This window comes from Oryctolagus cuniculus, chromosome 18 (genome assembly GCF_964237555.1).
Source record: "Oryctolagus cuniculus chromosome 18, mOryCun1.1, whole genome shotgun sequence".
In the NCBI taxonomy this organism is placed as follows: Eukaryota; Metazoa; Chordata; class Mammalia; order Lagomorpha; family Leporidae; genus Oryctolagus; species Oryctolagus cuniculus.
In genome coordinates this window covers 64,098,182-64,119,758 of record NC_091449.1, presented here as the reverse complement: position 1 = coordinate 64,119,758, position 21,577 = coordinate 64,098,182, and the positions used below count along the sequence as shown (strand labels likewise).

Here is a 21,577-nt window from a genome sequence, read left to right as displayed (position 1 = left end):
AAACAACAACAGCCGGCGCTGCAGCTCACTAGGCTAATCCTCCGCCTAGCGGCGCCGGCACACCGGGTTCTGGTCCCGGTCAGGGCGCCGGATTCTTTCCCGGTTGCCCCTCTTCCAGGCCAACTCTCTGCTGTGGCCAGGGAGTGCAGTGGAGGATGGCCCAAGTGCTTGGGCCCTGCACCCCATGGGAGACCAGGAGAAGCACCTGGTTCCTGGCTTTGGATCATCGCCGTGCGCCGGCTGCAGCATGCCGGCCGCGGCGGCCATTGGAGGGTGAACCAGCGGTGAAGGAGGACCTTTCTCTCTGTCTCTCTCTCTCACTGTCCACTCTGCCTGTCAAAAAAAAAAAAAAAAAAAAGAAAAGAAAAGAAAAGAAAAGAAAAACAACAACAAGAACAATACCAAAAGAACTGCATGGCGGTAGTTTGTGTCGGTTTACACTGCTAGGTGTGTGGTGATTTGTTGCGGCAGGATTGAGGTGGCTTCTGAGAACCTGCTTTCTAATGGGTTCTCAGAGGCTGTGGATGCGTCAGGCCCAGGAGTAGGTTTTTGGAGATGGAATCCACTCCTGCTGAAGATGCTGTGAAAGATGCTGAAATGACAGCCACGGGCACAGAATACGACAGATGGAGGAGAGCAAGTAGCCGCAGGATTCGAGAGGATTGACTCCAATCTTTTTTTTTTTTTTAAGATTTATTTATTTATTTGAAAGGCAGAATTACAGAGAGGCAGAGGTGGAGAGAGAGAGAGAGAGAGAGAGAGAGAGAGTTTTCCATCCACTGGTTCACTCCCCATTTGGCCGCAACGGCCAGAGCTGAGCTGATCTGAAGCCAGGAGCCAGGAGTTTCTTCCAGGTCTCCCACATGGGTGCAGGGACCCATCTTCTCTGCTTTCCCGGGCCATAACAGAGAGCTGGAGCGTAAGTGGAGCAGCTGGGTCTTCAACCGATGCCCATATGGGATGCCGGCACTGCAGGCGGCAGCTTTATCTGCTAGGCCACAGCACCGCCCCTGACTGCAATCTTGAAAGAAGTTTTGCTGTGGGGCGATGTGCCATAAACAGCATTGCATGCCGCAGAGGAGTCGTTTGGGAAAGGGGAGTCAGTCCGCAGGGCAGACCCATTGCCGCCAAAACCTTCAGTGGCCACCAACGTCGAGGCGAGACCTCTCCTACCAGCAAGAAGATGACTCGCTGTAGGCTCTGCAGATCCTTAACATTTTGAGCAATAAAGTATTGTAAAGTTAAAATCTACACTTCTTTTTTGAGATAATGCTATTGCACTCTCAATAGTGTAAACATAAGTTTTATTTGTCCTCGGAAACCCAAAAATCGATGTGACTCCCTTTATTGTGACACAGGATTTACTGGGATGGTCTGAAGGGGCCCGCAGTTATATCTGAGCTGGGTCTGTATCTGAGATGTGTATGTGTGTAGAAGGGACCCGCTTAACACTCTCTCTAGTGTGGACCACCACTTGGTGTCTTTCACTGCAGAACCCTACCCAACAGATCTCACAGGGAATGCAAAGTAGGAATCAACTCTAAGGGGAAGCTCTCAGTTTCCCTTTCACTCCAAGAGGGTAACAGCGCCTCCCTCCTCTCCCCCTCCCCGTCCTTCTCCCTCTCCTCAACTTTGAGGCCTACATGGCCTTATTCCTGTTGGGCAGGCTAAGCGCTCTGGGCATGTGCCGTGCTTTCGTAGCATTTGTTTTCCAAAGATAATCATTTAAGCCAGTAGGGAAGATGGAGGCCATGCAGAGCCACAGGAAGGCCCTTTTCCCTGGGGAGTAAAAGGCAGCAGGGTGCTTGGCACAGAGGGCGTGCTGCACGTCGAGTATCAGCGGGGAGAAGTCGGGGCTGGCCGTGTCCAGGAGGTGTGCCAGGAAGTGCTTCAGCGTCAGGATGTAGTCCTCGCCGTAGTCCGCCAGCACCTCGCGGGGCAGGTGCTCCAGGATCTTCTTCTCGTGCATCTCCCACATGTCACTCGTGCCTGTGATTTCTAGGATGTGAGAGGAAATGAAGGGTCAGGGGCCAGGCAAGCGAGGGGGAGTCAGGCTAGCAGGTGCTTGCGCGTGGGCCTCATGTGTCATGTGTCATGTGCCATGTGTCCTTTCTAACGGCATTCACCTTTAAACCTACGCACAGAATAGCGCACAGGGACAACACTGGCATAAACGGAGCCACTGGTGTAACCAACATCAGAACAGGAGCCGAACAGGGCCAGCCCGGAGCTCTCCTCACCCGCCTCTGGGCAGCCAGTGTCCCCACACCGGGGTACGTGGTTTTTCCTGGTCTCTGGCAAAGTATGTAGATGGAATCATAAGGTGCCTACTGTTCAGCATTAGCTTTGTTTCTCAGTATCACATTTGTGAGTTTTATTCACGTGTCGTGTGTTCATTCTCCTTGCACGTAGTTTTCCAGGGTGCAAATATCCCATCAGTTATCCATTACACCATGATGCCCATTGGTGCTGTTTCAAAGTGGGGCTCTCATACACAAGGCTGCCACAAGCATTCTGTGTCCTCAGGTGACTGTTCTACATAAAAGGGATCTTCACAATGCTCATGGAAATACGGGAGAACTCTGTGGATTTCATTTTTTTGTATCAAAATAAACTTAATTCCATTTTCGCTGAACTTTTTGAAGTAACCTCACATAATATGTAACATCTACGATACATAATATTATATACATGCATACTAATATGCATACACATACATATATAGTATGCACATAGTAGATTTTTAAAATATGGAAGTAATGAATGCTTCTATAAAGTTAAATTCATTATTCTAAATATTTTATCCATGTAATGGTATCACTGATTTAATTTTTAAAATATATACTAAATGTAATTTAATATAATTTAAATGTAGATTTAAAAATACATAAATTACATATAATTAAATATAAATAGAATTTTAATACAGTGGCGCCTTCTTTTAGTATAAAATTAAATAATAGTTACTTAAAAATGACAGCAAAGCCTGCTCAGTATATAGTTAATAATGCTTTTCAAAGCAATCTCATCTTAATTAACAGTTTTATGTACCTTTCTACCACCCCTCCTTGTAAATATATGCATATATATGTATGTATGTATACATAGAAGGCTTTAGATTAATTTTATTTTACCAAGAAAGAACAAAAAAGGGAACATGCTATACATTTCTTGTGGGAATTTGCTTTTTTCTTTTTTTCTAGTACTTTGTTTTGCTGTTTGCTTTGTTTTGTTTTGCTTAATAGTAAGTCAGAGACTCCTTCTGGTCCGTGGCTGGGTATATAAATAATTAATCAGCAACAGCTTCGATTTCAACCAGAACAACAGCATTTTCCATGAACAGTCCTCAGTGGACCATTTTCACTGCTACGAGCAACACCACAGTGAGCAGGAAGCGGACTCAATGTTCCTGTTTGAACCTGGCCTTCTCTTACCTATAGTAGAGACCTCAGTGTGACCACCTGGTCAGAAGGCACATGCATTTTGAGTTTCAATGGCCACTGCCAGATAGGTTTCCAAAATGTTACTTCCATGCAGGCTGCATCCTGCAAAGAGCAGAATTGCTCCGTGATTGCTAGCCTGGTGAGTCCCGGGATCAGGACTACAGGGAAGACTGGCTGTGAAATGGAAGCCAGTGAAATCCAATTACACTCATGAAAATTCAAACACGGTTTCAATTGCTTGTTTCCTAAGGCACAATGTTATGTTTTTAAAAAAAAAATTGTCCTGACAATTACTCTGGAGGCAGGTGAGTCTTGGAAAATGTGTGCCTGAACCATGGTTCCTCTTGCAACCTCTCCCCAGTCTCTACCTTCATAGAGCAGTTCCTTTCCTTCTCCTCTTCCTCCCCAATTTCGTGGACTTCTGACAGTTCTTGTGGGTATCCTGTCCAGAGTCTCCAAAGTCCTCTTTATGGGTGGCCTGGCTGTCAGCTTTTTGTCAACCATTATCTGCCACATTTGACATACGTTGTCAGTCCCTGCCCTGCCACTTGGAGCTACCCATGGTGAACTCTTCAACATGACCCAAATCGAAATCCCATCTCTGTCTCATATCACCTCTATGGCTTGAAAGGATCTCTGAGTCTAGGTTTTCTCAGTGCAGTATGGGACTACTTTGTTAGTAAGGATTAAGTGAAACACTTCACATACAGTGCTTAAAATCTGCCAACTATGCAATGTGTTTCAGCTGTTTTCATTGTAGAGGCCTAAGAAAGTCTGGTCTACCTCTTTGAACGTCTTCAGAAGCTCCTTGTGGCCGGCGCCGCGGCTCAACAGGCTAATCCTCCGCCTTGCGGCGCCGGCACACCGGGTTCTAGTCCCGGTCAGGGCACCGGATTCTGTCCCGGTTGCCCCTCTTCCAGGCCAGCTCTCTGCTGTGGCCAGGGAGTGCAGTGGAGGATGGCCCAAGTGCTTGGGCCCTGCACCCCGTGGGAGACCAGGAGAAGCACCTGGCTCCTGCCATTGGATCAGCGCAGTGCGCTGGCCGCAGCATGCTAGCCGTGGCGGCCATTGGAGGGTGAACCAGCAGCAAAGGAAGACCTTTCTCTCTGTCTGTCTCTCTCACTGTCCACTCTGCCTGTCAAAAAAAAAAAAAAAAAAAAAAAAAGCTCCTTGACTGTGTCTGTGAGGATTCTTTTCCTTACTCCCCACCTTCAATGAAATCTAGACAGGAAGTCCCTGCTCGAGTTCTTGGCCTCTGCTGTCTGGCCTCCTACCTTCAGAGAGCTCATCTAGGGGCAGCCTGGTATAAAAGAATGAACCAAGTACCACACCCCATGGTGTACCTAGCAACCTAGCACCACGACGGGGCAACCTACCTACTCAGCCTCAGCACCCTCACCTGGAGAAGAATGTCGATGGAACGTACCCCTTAGAGAGGTGGTGAAGATTAAAACATTACGAGGCTGCTTCAAAAGGTTCATATAAAGACAGGGCATATTGTCTAGCAACGAAGACACTTACTAAAGACACCTGTCATATCAGAATATTGGGGTTCATTCGATGCCCTGCTCTGGCTCCTGACTCCAGCTTCCTGATAGCGAAGACCTTGGGAGGCAACCGTGATAGCGCAAGTAATTGTGTCCCCGTCACCCATGTGGGAGACCTGGATTGAATTCCTATCTCCTGACTTTGGCCCAGCCCATTCCTGCACATTGTGGGCATTTGGGGGAGTGAACCAGCAGACGGGGACTGTCTCCCTCTATCTGTCTCCCTCCGTGTCTGCCTCCCACGTAAATGAAAATGTTTAAACTTTAAAAAAAGTAGTGGAAAAATGGAATTGAGAGTTAAATGAATTTTGTTGCAAAAAAATGAAATTCATGTATAGCTTTTTCATGAACTGTTTGAAGACCCCTTGTATGCATAGATTTCAAAATTTTTTCACACCAGATAAATACCCTTCAATTTTGCTTTGTCTGAACTTTTTGTTGTTTAAAATAGATGTACTTAGTTTTCTGAAAAACAGAGTTACAGAGAGACGGAGAGACAGAGAAAAAGAAATCGTCCATCTGCTGGTTCACTCCCCAAATGGTCCAGCAGCCAGGGCTGGCCCAGGCCAAAGCCAGGAGCCAAGTGCTTCATCTGGGTTTCCTACATGGTTGCAGGGACCAAGTATGTGGGCCATTCTCAGCTGCTTTCCCAAGTACCTTAGTAGGGAGCTGGATTGGCACAGCCGGGACCCAAACCAGCACCCTTATGGGACACATGCGTCCATGGTGGCTGTTTTACCCACTGTGCTACAATGCCGGCCCCTTTATGAACTTTTGAAAGTACTTTTGTACATAAAGGGTGGGAGTAGAAATTGGAAACCGTTTGCTAGTGGGCAGTAGTGCTGAAGATGGGTAAGCATATGATGTAAGTCACTCCACTCCTGAGTATGTGTCATAGGAAAACTCATGCACCCTAAAACCACAGAGCACACAGCAGAAAGTCCATAGTTGTATTGGCCATAACTGTCCCAAAGGAGAGGTGATCAGGTATCTCATCTGCAGTAGGAAAACTGTAGCACGTTGGCAGAATATTACACAGCAGTGGAAGTGAGCTCCAGCCACACACAGTGTAGATGAACTGGAAAATCAGGCTGCTGAAGGGGAGACCCAGACACAAACAGGCAGACATGTATTGACTCCACTTCAGGTGCTCAAGGGATTAAAGCCCAGTGAATTCTGTTGTTTGGGCTGTGCACATGGATGTAACACTGTGAAGAAAAGCAGATGAGTGATCCTGACGGAAAGCGAGAGGGTGGTTATCTATCGGGAGAGCAGAGGGCTGTGAGGAAGAGGACCGTGTACATGCTGCTGGTGTTTTACTTTTTGATCTGGGCATTAAATATATGGGCGTTATTAGTAAGTTTTTTTAAATTTTATTATACAATTTCATGTATTTCATATATACAGATTTTGGAACCTACATGTGTTAAATATCTTTTTTTCTGTACATATGATACATTTCTCAATGGCTCAAGTAACTGGGTCCTTGCCATCCCTGTGGGGGACCTAGGTTGAGTTCCCAGCTGCAGGCCTTGGGCTACTCTAGCCCAGGCCATTGTGGGAAATTAGGGAACAAACCAGCTCTGTCTTTCTGTCTGTTGGTCTGTCCCTCTACTTCTTGAATAAATAAATAAAATTTAAAACACAAAATGAAGAACCCCAGGAAAGAATGCATAGAAAGCCAGTGGCCCAGCACCTGATAAAAGTCACTCCCCAGAAAGCTTAGCTGTGACCGTGACACTGAATCCTTGAAACTGTAACTTAATGGCAGAGTTGCTTGCTTGTCCCAGTCATGTCATACATTTGTGGGTTGGAATTTTCCTTTGGGCCACATCACTAAGCCTTCAACTGTGCTGCCAGGTTCCTGAATTCCCTTCTAGCCTTGTCTCGCAGTCTGGCACACTCGGCTTTGTCTTTGTCCACTGCCCTTCTCTACTAACTCCTCTCAAGTTCCCTCCCCCAGATGCAAACTTCATCCCTTTCCATTCCTGCTGCCCTGGTCCAGCCTCTCACCCTGCGTGGCCCATGGCCCTGCCTCTCAGTCTCTCTTCCAGCATAACCCCTTCGTGGAGACCTGAGCAAACTCCACAACCTTGTGAGGGTCCCAGCAGCTGAGCACTTCAAGCCAGAAGTTCAGTTGATCTTTTCAGATTTTACCAGGTACATTTGGGCTAACGGTCAAACCTTTAGGGTTATTTTTCAGTGTGTTAACAATACCTCCTCTAGTTCGTGGTCTTTCGTTAGACAAGCTTTTACATCTTCATTGAAATCACTGATCAAATGCTTGACGACCCAGAACTGAGGCTTGGGGTGGCCCCGTCTATGCCCAGAGACCACAAATCCAGAGTGCGGAAGGAGAGCACGGCCACCCCCTCCCACAGTGGGGAGGAGGAGAGTTGTGTTCCTCAAGGGGGAGAAGAAAAATACTGTTTTCAAAATGCAGAGACTCTGGAAAAAAGAACCATCTTGGCCAATGAGAATGGGAGACAAAACAAATGTTACCCGGGGTATCTGCTCAAACTTTTGAAGGAAAATAAGCTCTAGGGCTGGTGCTGTGGCTCACTTGGTTAATCCTCTACCTTGTAGTGCCGGCATCCCATATGGGCGCCGGGTTCTAGTCCTGGTTGCTCCTCTTCCAGTCCAGCTCTCTGCTGTGGCCCAGGAGGGCAGTGGAGGATGGCCCAAGTGCTTGGGCCCCTGCTTCCACATGGGAGACCAGGAGGAAGCACCTGGCTCCTCGCTTTGGATCGGTGCAGTGCTGGCCATAGAGGTCATTTGGGGAGTGGACCAATGGGAGGAAGACCTTTCTCTCTCTCTCATTGTCTATAACTCTACCTGTCAAATAAAAAAAAATAAGCTCTAAATCCACATAAATAAGCCTGATGTGAGCCTTGTGGATTTTATTTTGGAAGAGAGGTTTGGCTGGCAGAGCGAAAAAATGATCAAAACTGATGACAGTTGTGGACATTTCTGACCGGTGCTCCCATGTGGCAAATAGAGTCCTCCCTACCAAGGCTCCTGTTCTGAGTGGGCCCCAGGAGACCTGCGTTCCTACCCAGCGTGGCTTCTGCTTGCTGCCAACTTCTGAGCCAACCCAGTTTCCTTGTGGATAGAGGCAGCTGAGCAGCCGTAGTGGAGAACACACACTGCCTCTCGGTTCCTGGGCAAGGCTGACCCTCTCGGGCGGACACTGAGCGTGGCTGAGCTCTGGGAACATAACAGCCCCTTCCACCCCCAGCACACTAGGCTTGACCAAATTCTAGCACAGCTTCTAGCACTGTAAGGCTGTGTGCCTGGGTGGACCCGAGCCTCCCACTAAGCTCCCTGCCTGAGAAAACACCACACTGCCAGGAAATTGTTCTACTTGTTCTCATCATCGCACCCCTAATTTGCCATCCTTTCTTCGAGCATCTACTAAAAAGGACTTAAATTTGTAAATACGAATAAATATATTACATATATTTATAAATACATATTACATTACATATATAATACATAATATATTACATTTATTTATAAAATATATTTGCATTCGTACATATAAGGAAACTTCAAAAGTTTTGTGGGCAAACAGAGTTAAAAGTTTCTTTTTGGGCAAAAATTCTGAAATTCATTCCGGTTTTTTCATACTGTGTCTTTTCCATGAACTTTTTAAAGACCCCTTGCTTGTATCTTGCACATCAGAAGTATCTCTCTCCAGGGACCCGAGAGCGATTCCTTTGAAATGGAATCGTCCACCCACCCAGAAGGACAAGGCCTGTCTCCCAGCCTCTGTGAGAGGGAGAATCCAAACTTTGATAACTGCCAGCAAACACAGCTGGCCCCAAGGCACCCACACTGACCCAGGCTTTGTTCTTTCCTTCTGCTCAGTCTGCTCAACCCCCCTCCCCTCCCTCATTCTCTCTCTAAAAGAAGCACATCCCAGTCTGCACAGCTGGGCATGGGGCTCAGCTCTCTGCCCCATTGTCAGCAGTGACTGAACACAGTCTGCTTCCACCGCGTTATCTGTTGCCTGGCTGAGTCCAGTTTTGGGAGCACCGAGGGGGTCAATCTGAGCCGTCTCAGGCCAGGAGGAGCCTCTGGGATGACCACTATGGGGCTCTCAGGCCCAAGCACCTACTTGTCTGGAAGGCTCCAGGCTGGACAACAGCGACTTTGACGCCCCATTTGGAAAGCTCTTGTCTCATAACTGATGAAAACATAGTCAGGGCCGCCTTTGTGGAGGAATAGGACGCCATCTTTTCCATCGGGACCCCTGCTATAGGAACAGAACAGGAGAGAGAAATCAAGTCTGCTGTTTTCATTCCTTCAATCAACAAATATTTAATCAGCACCTAACTGTACACCAGGACGTTGTCAGTGGAGCTTAAGGTAGATAAAGGCAGATGAGGGCCCTTTGTACTGAAGTGAATGCGTGCTCTTGGTCACTCCCGTTATGTGGCTTCATCCACTCCTGCCTTCTTTGGCTCCTCCATCCCAGCTGGTACAATGACAAAGCAAGTTTAAGGCTCAATCTTGCCCAACTTCTAAGCGAAAAGTGATTTGTGTGGGGTAAAGAGCATCTGCCCACTGGCCCCCAATCTTCCAGTTTAACCAACCTGCATTCTCTGATTACAGGTGGACATATACCTTGGGGGCCCACTTCCCACTAGTCCACCTACTACAGCACGAATAAGTTGGGCTTAACGTTTGTTGCAGTAAAGAAAAACACACATCTGGGTAAGAGGGTTTGAGGAAGGACTTATTCTAGGGCTGGGGCAGATGCTCTTTATTCCATGTTAACTCAGGTTTAGTTTAGATGCTGTTGAAATTGAGTCTTGAACTGGGTTTATCCTTGAACCTGCTGTGAGGAAGGAGGGATCAAAGGTAGGATCAAAGGAAACCAGGAAATGATCTATTTGGAATGAGGGGCTCTGCATATGTAATTAAGGGAGAGGTGCCTAAATCAGATTACCCTGGATTAGGATGAGTCCTACATCTGATGATGACTGTTCTTTCAAGGACACATAGAGACAGAGAGAAGGCCCTGTGAAGGTGGAGGCAGGGACTGGGGCTACACTGTCACAAGTTGAGAAACACCTGGGGTCGTGAGAAGCTGGGAGAAACAAGGACATACTCTCTTGGAGCTGTCAGAAGGAGCATAGTTCTGCTAACACTTTAGACTACTGGCCTCCAGATCAATGAAAGAATACGCTTTTTTAATCCATTCAGTTCATGGTGATTTGTTAGAGCATCCCTAGGGAATGAATTCAGGTGCATTCCTGGTAATCTTCATGGGGAAGACACTGAAACCATGAAAGAGTGAAGACAGTGAGGGTTGGCATCAGTGAGCAGACTCAGTGAGGTAACAGAAAGACTGAACCCATGGCATCAGGGCTCTTCGGTTTAAAAAGCATCCATTGGGTTAATGGATAAACTGGGGGTAGAGCTGTACTTTGAAACACAACTCAGCCATCCAAAGGAATGAACTGGAAAAGTGTAACAGTGTGGATACCTCAAACAAGGCATGGTGACAGAAAGAGCCAAACAGAAAAGAGTATGTTTTGATTCTGACTCCATTGGTGTAACATCCTAGAAAATGCAAACGAGTCTGTAATGAACACAGCAGTGGATCCCTGCAGGGTGGCTGTGTTGTAGTTGAGCTGTGCCTCCCCCCACATGCAAATATTGAAGCTCTAATACTTAGTGTGTTGGTACCTGGAAATGGAACCCTTGGAGGTAATTAAGTCACAAAGGTGGGGCCGTTTTGATAGGATCCGTGCCCTTTCAAGAAGAGACACCAGAGAGTACTCACCTCTGTCTCTACCATGTGAGGACCCAATGAAAAGGTGGCCACCTGCAAGCCAGGAAGAGAGCCCTCACCAGAACCTGACCGTGCTGGCACCCATCTCCGACTTGTAGCCTCCAGGACTGTATGGAACAAGTTTCTGCTGCTAAGCCATACAGTCTATGGCATTTTGTTATGGTAGCTCCAGCAAACGAATATGGAGTGTGTGGAGTGGGGAGCAAGAGGAAGGAATTAGAGAGGATGGACAAGTATGGTGGATGATGGACTGTACATTGTCTTCACTGTGGCAGCAGTTTCATGCCACACACAAACGTCTAAACTTGTCAAATGGTATACTGCAAATATGTTTGTGTATGTCAATTTTTTAAAAACAAATTTATTTATTTTTGAGCGAGAGAGACAGAGAGGTCCTCCATCTGCTGATTCACTCCATGAATAGCCAGAACAGCTGGAGCTGAGCTGATCTGAGGTCAGGAGCCAGGGTATTTTTCCAGGCCTCCCACGTGGATGCAGGAGCTTACAGACTTGGGCCATCTTCTACTGCTTTTCCAGGCCATAGAAGACAGCTGGATCAGAAGTGGAGCAGCCGGGACTCAAACCTGCGCCCATAAAGGATGCTGGCACTGCAGGTGGAGGCTTGGGCCCACTATGCCACAGAATCAGCTCCAATGTGTATGCTAATTAAAAAAAAAAAAAGACACTGTACTTTAAGAGTCCAGAGGACCTCAGCAAAAGCTGGGGATGACTTCAGAGGTGTTTTACTTGGCCTAAAACCCACAGGGTATTTTCCTAACAGTTCCGGCGTGGGTGCAGGAGCTCCAGTTTCCTTCGTCTTATCGTTCTAGGTACCCTGGATTCACCAGCTTTTTCAGTGCTGATGGTTCTCAGAAACCAAACAGGGCTTTCGCACATGTGCTTGTCTTCGTTTTTCTGACTCCGGCTTGCAGTAAGCTGCTGGTACCTGCGGCTGTCTCTGCTGTCCTCCCAATGAGGACTGCTTTGTTCGTGGGACAGTAGCTTTTTAGCCTTGAGCTCTCTTGCTTGAGCCCTACCTCCAACCAAAAGTTAAAATTTTCTGCATGAGTTTCTGAGACCATAAAACATGGCTCACATCTGACATTTATTAACGCTCATTGTCAAAGGGAGGTCCAAACTGTCGTTCACAATTGTCATGAGAAGGATTCATGCTTATTTCTAGATAAGCTTCCAGCTACGTATTCCTGGTCCCCCATAACACACTGGGTTCATGTCTACACAGAGAGGGAGTGTGGATTACAAGAGCTCTGGTGCCTCACCCAGATGTGGTTTGTTAAAAAGGCGACTTCCAGTAGACACATTGGCTATTTCCAGTCACGCAATGAAACTGTCTGGAATTTGGCTGCCTAACCTCAGTCATTTGAAAGCCGCACAACTTAATTGAAAAGAAAATGAGATAATAAAACTGTATGGAACCACACACACACACACACACACAAGTACAAGTAAAATGAGGGAAAACACAAAGACTAGCAGATTGTGTCAATGTCAATATGCAGCAATATCATACTACAGTTCTGCAAAAATTCAAGAATTGGGTTATACTAGATAAAAGGTACACAAAATATTTTTTGCAACTTCAGGTAAATCTATAAGTACCTCAGGGAAAAATTAAATTAAAAAACAGGATGGCATTGAAGAATAGATACCTATAATAGTTCTTTTTTTCCCAAAAAAAATTTTATTTAAGGAATACAAACTTCATGCATTTCATACATACGACTTGAGGAATGTGGTGATTCTCCCCACTCTAGAATAGTTGTTGGCAGTCATCACCACTGTGTCTATTATTATTAAAGCTTTGGTCTGGTCCATATAATATCCTCTTCTCCCTGTCTTTCCAGGAAGACTGTTCATCGGTGGTTCTGCCTTCTCATTAAAAGAGGCAGACTGGCCAATCAGAATCCCCTACCACCTGGATATAGAGGTGGGGTTGGGGGTGAACAGGTGCCCCATATTGAGTCACAGCCCTTCTTAGAAACAGATATGGATGCAGGAGGAGAGGAGGCTTCACTGTTTATTTCTGGCTGCTGATGTAGTTGTACTGTCACGCTGTTACTGGTAGTGGACTAGAGCTTTTAGCGGGCTGTTTTTGCTGCAGCGTAGGAGAAGGTAAGTGGAGAAAATCACATGAGCAGAAACAAGCAAGGAGGCGTTGGAGGAGGAATAAAGATTATTGGTGGGGGAAATTTTGATGACTTCATCTTAAAACTTGGTCCCAGCCAGTTGGTGAGCTAATAAAATCCTCTTCAATTTTGAGTTTAAGTTGATTTGAAGTTTGACCCGGTCTCCTAAAACAAAAAGTCCCAAGGCTTAACTGATATAATTTCAGAATAACATCTGGCATTAAACAATCTCCAATTAAACAAAGCTTGTCACAGATGACCAGCTGATTTTTATTTAAGTAATTTTTAATTTTTTTAAAGATTTATTTATTTATTTGAAAGGCAGAGTTACAGAGAGGCAGAGGCGGTGGGGGGGTCTTCTGTCCACGGGTTCACTCCCCAGATGGCAACAATGGCCACAGCTGCACCAATCTGAAGCCAGGAGCCAGGAGCTTCTTCTGGGTCTCCCATGTGGGTGCAGGGGCCCAAGGACTTGGGCCATCTTCTACTGCTGTCCCAGGCCATAGCAGAGAGCTGGATCAGAAGTGGAGCAGCCAGGATTTGAACTGGTGCCCATATGGGAAGCTGGCACTGCAAGTGGTGGCTTTACCCGCTATACCACAGCGCCAGTCCCTGATTTTTAATTTAACAAAAGCTTACTGTTTAAAAACCAAGTCCTTCCTTTGGGAGAAGGACTAAAGAAGGTTTAAAAGAAGAACTTGTGCAAAGTCACACCGTTGTTTGCATGGTAACCCCGTTTTTGAAATAAGCTTGCACTGTTCCGTGATTTTGATAGGTGATGAAGACTGGCCAGCTAGAAGGCAGCCAGCCATGGCTAGGCTCCAGATTCTGGGAGCCAACACTGCCTGTGTTCAAATCCCAGCTCTGCCATTGATTAGCCACCTGTTCTCAGGAAAGTCACTTTATGTTTGTGTTCCTTTGCCTTCCAAACTTAGTTAAGGATAATGATAGTATATGAATCACAGGTTGTCAGGAAAATTAAATGAATTAATATGTGAGAATAGTACATAGCACACAGTAAGCTCTCGACAAGGGCTTTCTATCATTGGTGCTACTCAAGTTCTTCCCAATTATATCTTAATTGCCCAAAAGGCTCCATATGTTCGGTGCTTCTGAGAGTGATAAGTGCACCTGCTTCAAAATCCCAGCAGCACTGTTCTGATGTGGGTTACTAGGACCCACCCTAGAGCTATGGAATTGGAACCTGCACTTAAAACCAATCCAAGAGACCCTTTGGAATACTAACTCTTGACGATGAACTTGGGGATTTTCTGGTCACGTGTGTCTGAATACGAGCCCTCCTTATGATGGGTGCCGTGTGGATAATATAAGTGCTGTGGCCTGAATGCGTCCTCTCAAAAGCACAGGTGGAGAGCAAAATCCCCAGTGCAGCGTGTTGGGAGGGGGGCCTCATGAGAGGTGGTAGGCTCTGAGGGCGCAGTGAACAGATTAACGCTGTTATTTTGGGAGGGAGAGCTCCTCTCTTCCCCCTCCTCTATCCCTCCGCTTTTCACCATGGGTGAGAAGAAGGACCTCACCAGATGCTGGCTCCTGGATCTTGGACCTCCCAGCCTCCAGAACTGTGAGTCCATGCGTTTCTGCTCAGTAGAAATTGCCTAGTCTCAGGTACTCTGCTAGACAATAAATACGGACTAAGACAATAAATATGACAGAGGAATTAGGGTGAGAACGAATGATAGCCTCCATTATCAAGCCAAACAAAAACGTGCATTGGACCAAACATTTCAGACACATTTATCTTTCATGTTATGTTGAACCCTGCAAAACTGCCAAGATTATACCAGTTTAGAAGTATACAATGGAAGTACTGTGGGGTTCAACCTTTTAGATCCAACCTAGTGGTAAATGTTTTCTATTAATGTTTAAAGTATCTGTGGGTGTCCAAGGCTCATTGACCTAGACTCACAGTGTCTCAAGGCTTTCTTCCTTGCTGACCTTACGTAAGTAATTTTCTCATCTGCCTCATTAGATTCTCTAATTTTTATTATTATTATTATTTTGACAGGAAGAGTGGACAGTGAGAGAGAGACAGAAAGGTCTTCCTTTGCCGTTGGTTCACCCTCCAATGGCCGCCGTGGCTGGCGTGCTGCAGCCGGCGCACCGCGCTGATCCGATGGCAGGAGCCAGGTTCTTCTCCTGGTCTCCCATGGGGTGCAGGGCCCAAGCACCTGGGCCATCCTCCACTGCACTCCCTGGCCACAGCAGAGAGCTGGCCTGGAAGAGGGGCAACCCGGACAGAATCCGGCGCCCCGACCGGGACTAGAACCCGGTGTGCCGGTGCCGCAAGGCGGAGGATTAGCCTAGTGAGCCGCGGCGCCAGCTTAGATTCTCTAATTTTTAAATTTAAGTTTTTTTTTGTGTTAGCGTTTAAGATGAGATGCCCCTCCTTAACAGGATTTTGAGTTAAAAGTGTTAACTGTAGTGACGGTGTTGTACAGCAGATCCATGGGACTTACTCTTCCCGCACAGCTGAAACTCTTGGAGTTAGTTAAGCTGACTTAACTAACAGGTGACCTTGTTAAGGGCTAAGTGTGTGTGTCCCCCAGATTACACGTATCGAAGACTCTGAGGTCAGAAAGATGGGGCCTCGGTCTGACCACATAAGAGACACCAGAGAGCTTGCTCGTTTGTTTCTCTCTCTCTCTCTCTCTCTCTCATATTTTCATTTTTTCTCTTTCTCCCTTTCCCTCCTCCTCCCCACCCTACACACATTGAGGAAAAGCCATGTGAAGACATAGCAGGAAAACAGCCCTCTGAAAGCCAGGAAGGCAGAGCCCTCATCAGAACCCATCCCTGCTGACACTTTGATCTGGGCCTCCCAGCCTTCAGAACTGGGAGATAACAGGTTGATGTTGTAGAAGGCCATGGATCTGTGACGGCAGCCTGAGCTTTGTCACCAACCACGTGGAGAACTCCGGACTCACTCTGCTGTTCCTACACCCGGGCTGCAAACTTTGTCCTTCTTAATATGGCCCCCCATGAACACATCACCCCCTTGTTCTCCAACATATTTCTTCAGCCTTTTCTTCCTCGGCAAACTACTCAGTGAATTGGTTCCCTGGCCTGTGTGCCCCTGTCCGGCAGGTGCATAAATTCAGCATTGACTTTGTCACTCATTCTGGTAGTCATTGTCTTTCCTATCCACTGTGGTATATTATTGGGAATGAACTAAAAACAGGCAAGTGGAAGTTACCATTTTGGAGCTTATGGAAGAAATATAGACTCCCTTTCTCCTCTCACCTTCCCCCACCATCAGTGGCTGCAGATCTGGTGTTGGTTCTCTTGGGTTGACATAAGCCAGGAGTTGGTAACATTTCCTAATATTCGCCCAGCCAAAGGTCTTGATGCCCTTGGAGAGAACACAGGACTTCACAAACTTCTCAACACCTAGGTGAAGATACCTGTTTTTCTAACCTGAGGCTGTATGGCTACATGGAAATTATGAAAGAGGAAAGGCTTTGCAAATAAACACCCTATTAACACATCAGGGAGCTGAAATGTTGCAACCTTTCTGCCTGAGGTGGTATAGGAAGGGGCACCAAGATTCTCTGCCTGCATTAGCTTACGCTCACCTAATAATCCAGGCCAAGACTAGCATGATCTTGTCTCAGGAGAACATAATGAAGGCTATCAGCCAATGTCTTGCTTCTTCCAAGGTCAGCTGGAGTCAAGTCAAGCAACAAAATTTACACCTTCATTGGACTTCTCCAAGCTGAAGCACGCATTTCAGGCACATGGCCTGGGAGGGGTGGCAGGTGTTCTCCTCTCCACTGAGCAGGGTACTATGGAAAGCAACAGTGCCCGATGGTTTTCTCCTAGTTTGACCACATCTATAGCTCCAGGTGTTTCAAAGTCCACCACCTTATTACTGCAAGCATGGTTGAGAACCAGCCACAGCACCTGGAAGTCTGTTAGAGAAATCCTCGGTCCCGATCCACACCCATGAAGCCAGAAATTCTGGGGCTGAGCCCTAGACATTTTCTCTATGGAAATAAAATATAAAACAACTTTGACCATTTTAAAGTATGCAATGCAGGGGGCATTTGGCACACTCGTGTTGGGGAGCCATCACCTCTACCTAGTTTGAGGACATTGCTATCACCTCTAAAGGAAACCCCACACCCACTAAGCAGTCACTCTGTTCTGCCATCTCCCAGGCCCCAGCTTGTCAGCTTTCTGTCTCTCTGGATTTGTCTGTTCCAGACACTTTTTAAAGGTGGAGTCATACAATGCATGGATTTTGTGCCAGGTTTCTTACACTTAGCATAATGTTTTACAGGTCTGTTCATAACATAACACAGAGCAATACTTCACTCCTTTTCAAGGCTAAATAATATTTCACTGTGTGAATATGCTACACTCTGGATCCAGTGGCCTGCCTGTGGGCATTGGGGTTATATCGTGAGTAATACTGCTCTGGACATCTGTGGACAGTGTTTGTGTATTTTCTGTTCTCAGACACAAGTGGCCTGCCTTTTCTGAGTGCTGCATCGTGGATTCAGCTATGGATCAAAGAAGTCGTTTAAAAAGTGTGTCTAGAGTTAATGTGTTCAAATTCAGTTTTCTTGTCATTATTCTCTAACCAATATAGTATAACATCTACTTACACAGCATTTATCTTGTAGTAAGTATTATGAGTAATCCAGTGATGATATAAAGGAGGAAATGCATAGCTTCTATGCAACATTGCACCCTTTTATGTGAGCTTGAGGGGCTGCAGCATCCGCACAGTTTGATAGGCATGGTGGAGGGGGTGAGGGAGTGCAGGGCCCATCGCCCGTGGCGACTGAGGGATGGCTGTGGAGAGCTAGGCGTGGGGTTGCTGGGTCCCACGATAGATCCACGTCCTGAAGTCCTGTCGCATGTTTTCCACGGCAGCTGCACCAGTCTGCACTTAGAGCAACTGTGCTTTTAGAAGCCCTCCTGGTGCTTCTGATGCAGCCAGAGCTTGGAAGTGCAGTCCAGGGAGCAGCAGGACTGACCTAACTTAGAGCCTGGTAACAGAAAAGCAGAACCCCAGGCTCCACCCGGACCAGCTCAGCCAGATTCTGCGTTTCTAGCAAGGTCCCCAGGTGATCCTCACATTGGAGTCTGGGAAGCACTGGGTAGGAGAAAGCCCTGAATCCCTGACACTTTCCTAATTATCGTCTAAACAGACCGGAGTTAGAGTTGATTTTTTTCTTGAGGGTTTGTATTTTTTATGTTCGTTGCTTGCCTAGTAAGTTCTGGCTTGATAGCCTAGAAAAGTGGGAAGACAGTAGAACTTAGGTTAAATCACTCCTGGTTTCAAACCCTGACGCCTTCGCTTACCAGGTGTATGAACCTGACAAGCAAGCACTTGATCTAGAAAACCAACTCCTATCTGCACCTTGCAGATGCTGGAGTTAAATGACTTCAGGTGTGTGAACATCTAGTGCAGCCCAGCACGCGCAAGCTTACTCACTCTGGCTCTGCTCCCTTGCCCCACGATAGCTGGCAAGGGAGTCGGGGCAGAAAGTCCCAGCCTTGGCTTCCTGTCACACCACTGAGTCGCCAAGGGACAGGCTGCATGACTTTCCAGATAATTCCCTGAAGGTGCTGGATCAGCAAGGAAAAGTCCAGAAATGATCCTACAGCCCACTGGGGACTGGGACACAGATCAAGGCTGGAGCCACAAACTCTCCTGGATCTTTTAATTTGTAGACTCTCAGGTGGCCTGCTTTGGTGTAAAGTTATTAATATGTTTTAAACAGGTTGGTGTGGTGGGCAGCAGTCTCACTATCTCTCAGTATGGAGGTGTCTTACGTGTATACCAGTAACTGCACAGCACTCAGAGTCACAGTGCACTGAAATCAACAACCAAGATAACAGGGTCTCAACTTGGTGTGTGTTGGGGGAGGGTGCATTTTGCTGCCAGGAGACTTGTGGCACTGGCTGAAAATTTGTCACAACTGGGGCTGAGTGGATTGAGGATACAGATGTACTGGACATCATAGACTCCACAGAACAGCCCCCACTGTGTCCCACTTTCCTGCTGTAGAAAGAATTATCCTCTGTCCTAAGATGTCAATACATCTAGGGTTGAGAAATGCCCCCTGCCTGGAGCCCTAATGCTTTTGACAAATGGCACCCAGGTGCCGCAGATGATAAAATAAACAGGTGAGATGACCTGGCCCAGTTCTCCCAGCTGGGAGGAGAAGAGGGAGATTGAAACCACCCTGTCTCACACTCCCCGAGACCTGAATCACTGCACAAGGGGTTGTTCACAGGCGTCCTTGTTCAAGCATAGTGTGCAACCGTACGTGTTTACTTGGGGATCCTCTCAGAGGAAGAGTGGCCAGGAAAAAGCTCCTAGATCTGTCAAACAGAAAGATTCTCCCACTGCCATACATACCTCCAAATTCCTGTTATCCCGGGTTAAATATTTATCCAACTGCCTTGTCAGGATTGGAGTTTAAAGCTATACTGCTTGCCTGGGAGAGACATTAAGCATGTGATTATGTGACCCAATCTGGTTTATAGAAGCCAGAGAGGAATAGCCTTTAAACTAGGGGAAAAGAAAATGTTTGGAATAGGAGATGAGGTACCTACAATATATCACCAACTGAAGATAATTAAATATTGACCCATAGAGATAGCTAAATGGGGTTGTTAAACTTCTCACTGCAGCAAGCAAGCTCCAGTACCTCGCTCTGGCCATTAAAACCACCAGGAGATGTCCTGGAGGAGTGCTCATACGGCCTGATGCAGGGTGAGCCTTGATGTGACAGCCGCTGTTGGGTATTGGAAAGGCCAGGCCCATGGCTGTTTGTGGGGGTCGATGGACATAAGGGAAAGCGGATGTAAAGAAACTGCTGTGGGTCCAGAGATGTTTGCCCTGATCTCCAGATCAGACCAGGAGTATTTGTTTCCTATTGCTGCTGTAATAAATCATCACACTCTTAGTGGCTTCAACAATACAAATCTAGTATCTTCCTCTTACAGAGGTCAGGCATCCCAGTGAGCCAAACTCAAGGTGTCAATGGAGCTGTGATCCTTTTGGTTCCTTGGTTCAGGGCCCCCACCTCATCTTCAAATCTCTCTCTAGCTGTGACCTTCCTGCCTCCCTCTTACACAGACCTTTGTGGTTGAGTCCCACCCCAACCCTTCCCCCCGGATCATCCAGAGTGACATCTGTAGGTCCTTCACTTGTCACATCTATGCAGTCCCATTTGCCACATGAGACTGCAAAGGTACAGGTTCCAGGGATTAGGATGTGGCTATCTTTTGGGGGGGGGCATTTTTGTGCCTACTCAAGCATCCTTTGTTCATTTTGGGGTCCATCTGATTTACAGCCACAAACAACAGAAGCAGATTTACCCATTCTGTCTCAGCTCCTCCTGGCTGGTCAAAGTCCTGCAATCAATCTGCAGCACGTGCATTCCTGTCACTCAGGGGGCTGGAGTGACGTGGTGGGTCAGGGCAGCCATGCTCTCTTGGAAGAACCCTGCTGGTAGTCACTGCCTGCCTCTCTTAGCTCCCCGCTGCAAAATGAGAAAAATAACAGCAGCAGCACACTTCCAAAAAAGCACATTTTCCAAAATTATCAAGATGTCCATCACTGATCTGGCATCACATTGGATGTTAATTTTTGCGGATTTGTTGGTTCTTAGTGCCTTTTACACATATTTTGAGTTTCTTAGTCTTTGTGTTAAAATCTAACTTTTCTTTTTCCCCACTCAAAATCTTTCCTGTTTTTCAAAAACCCTCTAGTACGGACTAGGTTTTCCTCCATTGTGTTCTCTGCTGAATCCCTTTGTCCCTCATCTAAGAAGCTGTTATGCACAGAATTACGCCCCCACCCCTTCCTCCTAGCAAAATTCCCATGTTGAAGCCCTAACACCTAAGTGCTTTAGTACGTGAACGCCTTTGCAGATAGGTCCCTGAAACAGGTGATGAAGTTCCAAGGAAGCCAAAGAGTCCGATTCTGTATGACTGGCACCGCTGGCAGCGGAGGTAGAGATGTCAGGGCTACACTTGGGCTGACAGGGATGACACGCGAGCTTGTGATGAAGATCCGCAAGCCCAGAAGACGGGCCCCAGGAGAAGCCAGCCCTGCAAACGCCTCGCTCTGGGACTTCTTGCCTCTCGAGCTATGAGAAAAGAAATCTGCTGCTTAAGCCGTCCCATCTGTGCCCTCTGTCAGGAAGAGCAAGCAAAGCAACCCAGAGCAGGCTGTGACGGCCTTCTTACAGACTCCCTGTTCCGGCGGGTACATACGCCTCCTAGCTCTTCTGATTTCTTGGTGCTGTTTAACAACGCCATAAAATACCATGGGTAGTGTCTGAGCCCCACAGGTGAGCTCATTTGTGGAGTTTCTTTGGGACTTAAGGATCCAAAATTGTTGATGGGGTAGGAAAAAGAGGCACAGGAATGCACACATCAGAGACGGCTCAAAGCTCTGACACCTGAAAAGCCGGAAAGAAGGAAGGAAGTCAGCAGGGCAAACTGTGCGGGCTGACAGCAGGTTTGGTTGCAGCTGTGTGGACTTGGTGATGATCCTAAGACAGCGGAAAGGAAATGGTAAGGCTGAGTGTGAAGAATTTGCACAAGGAGAGGTTGAGAATAGGAGTGAGATGCGTGGTTTAGTTTAACACT

At 46.9% G+C, this 21,577-nt stretch overlaps 1 protein-coding gene and 1 long non-coding RNA gene across 3 annotated transcripts in view; both read right to left on the bottom strand.

The window, feature by feature from the left end:
* Positions 1-1,287: 1,287 nt before the first annotated feature.
* HSD17B2 (hydroxysteroid 17-beta dehydrogenase 2) overlaps positions 1,288-21,577 on the bottom strand; it is a 62,658-nt gene continuing 42,368 nt past the window's right edge. The window contains exons 4-5 of one of the 2 annotated variants that reach the window (XM_008257668.4): positions 9,111-9,248; positions 1,288-1,998 (exon numbers count right to left, since the gene is read on the bottom strand). In XM_008257668.4, coding sequence (XP_008255890.1) covers positions 1,640-1,998; positions 9,111-9,248 — 497 coding nt within the window. In that variant the 3' untranslated portion in view covers positions 1,288-1,639. The remainder of the gene's footprint in view (positions 1,999-9,110; positions 9,249-21,577) is intronic. The other variant, XM_017342390.3, reaches the window with a different exon arrangement.
* Positions 12,290-20,292, bottom strand: LOC127491340 (uncharacterized). Its single transcript, XR_011384126.1, has 2 exons — positions 14,479-20,292; positions 12,290-13,105 (listed from the first exon to the last, which is right to left on the bottom strand). It is a non-coding gene; the product is annotated as an uncharacterized lncRNA (long non-coding RNA).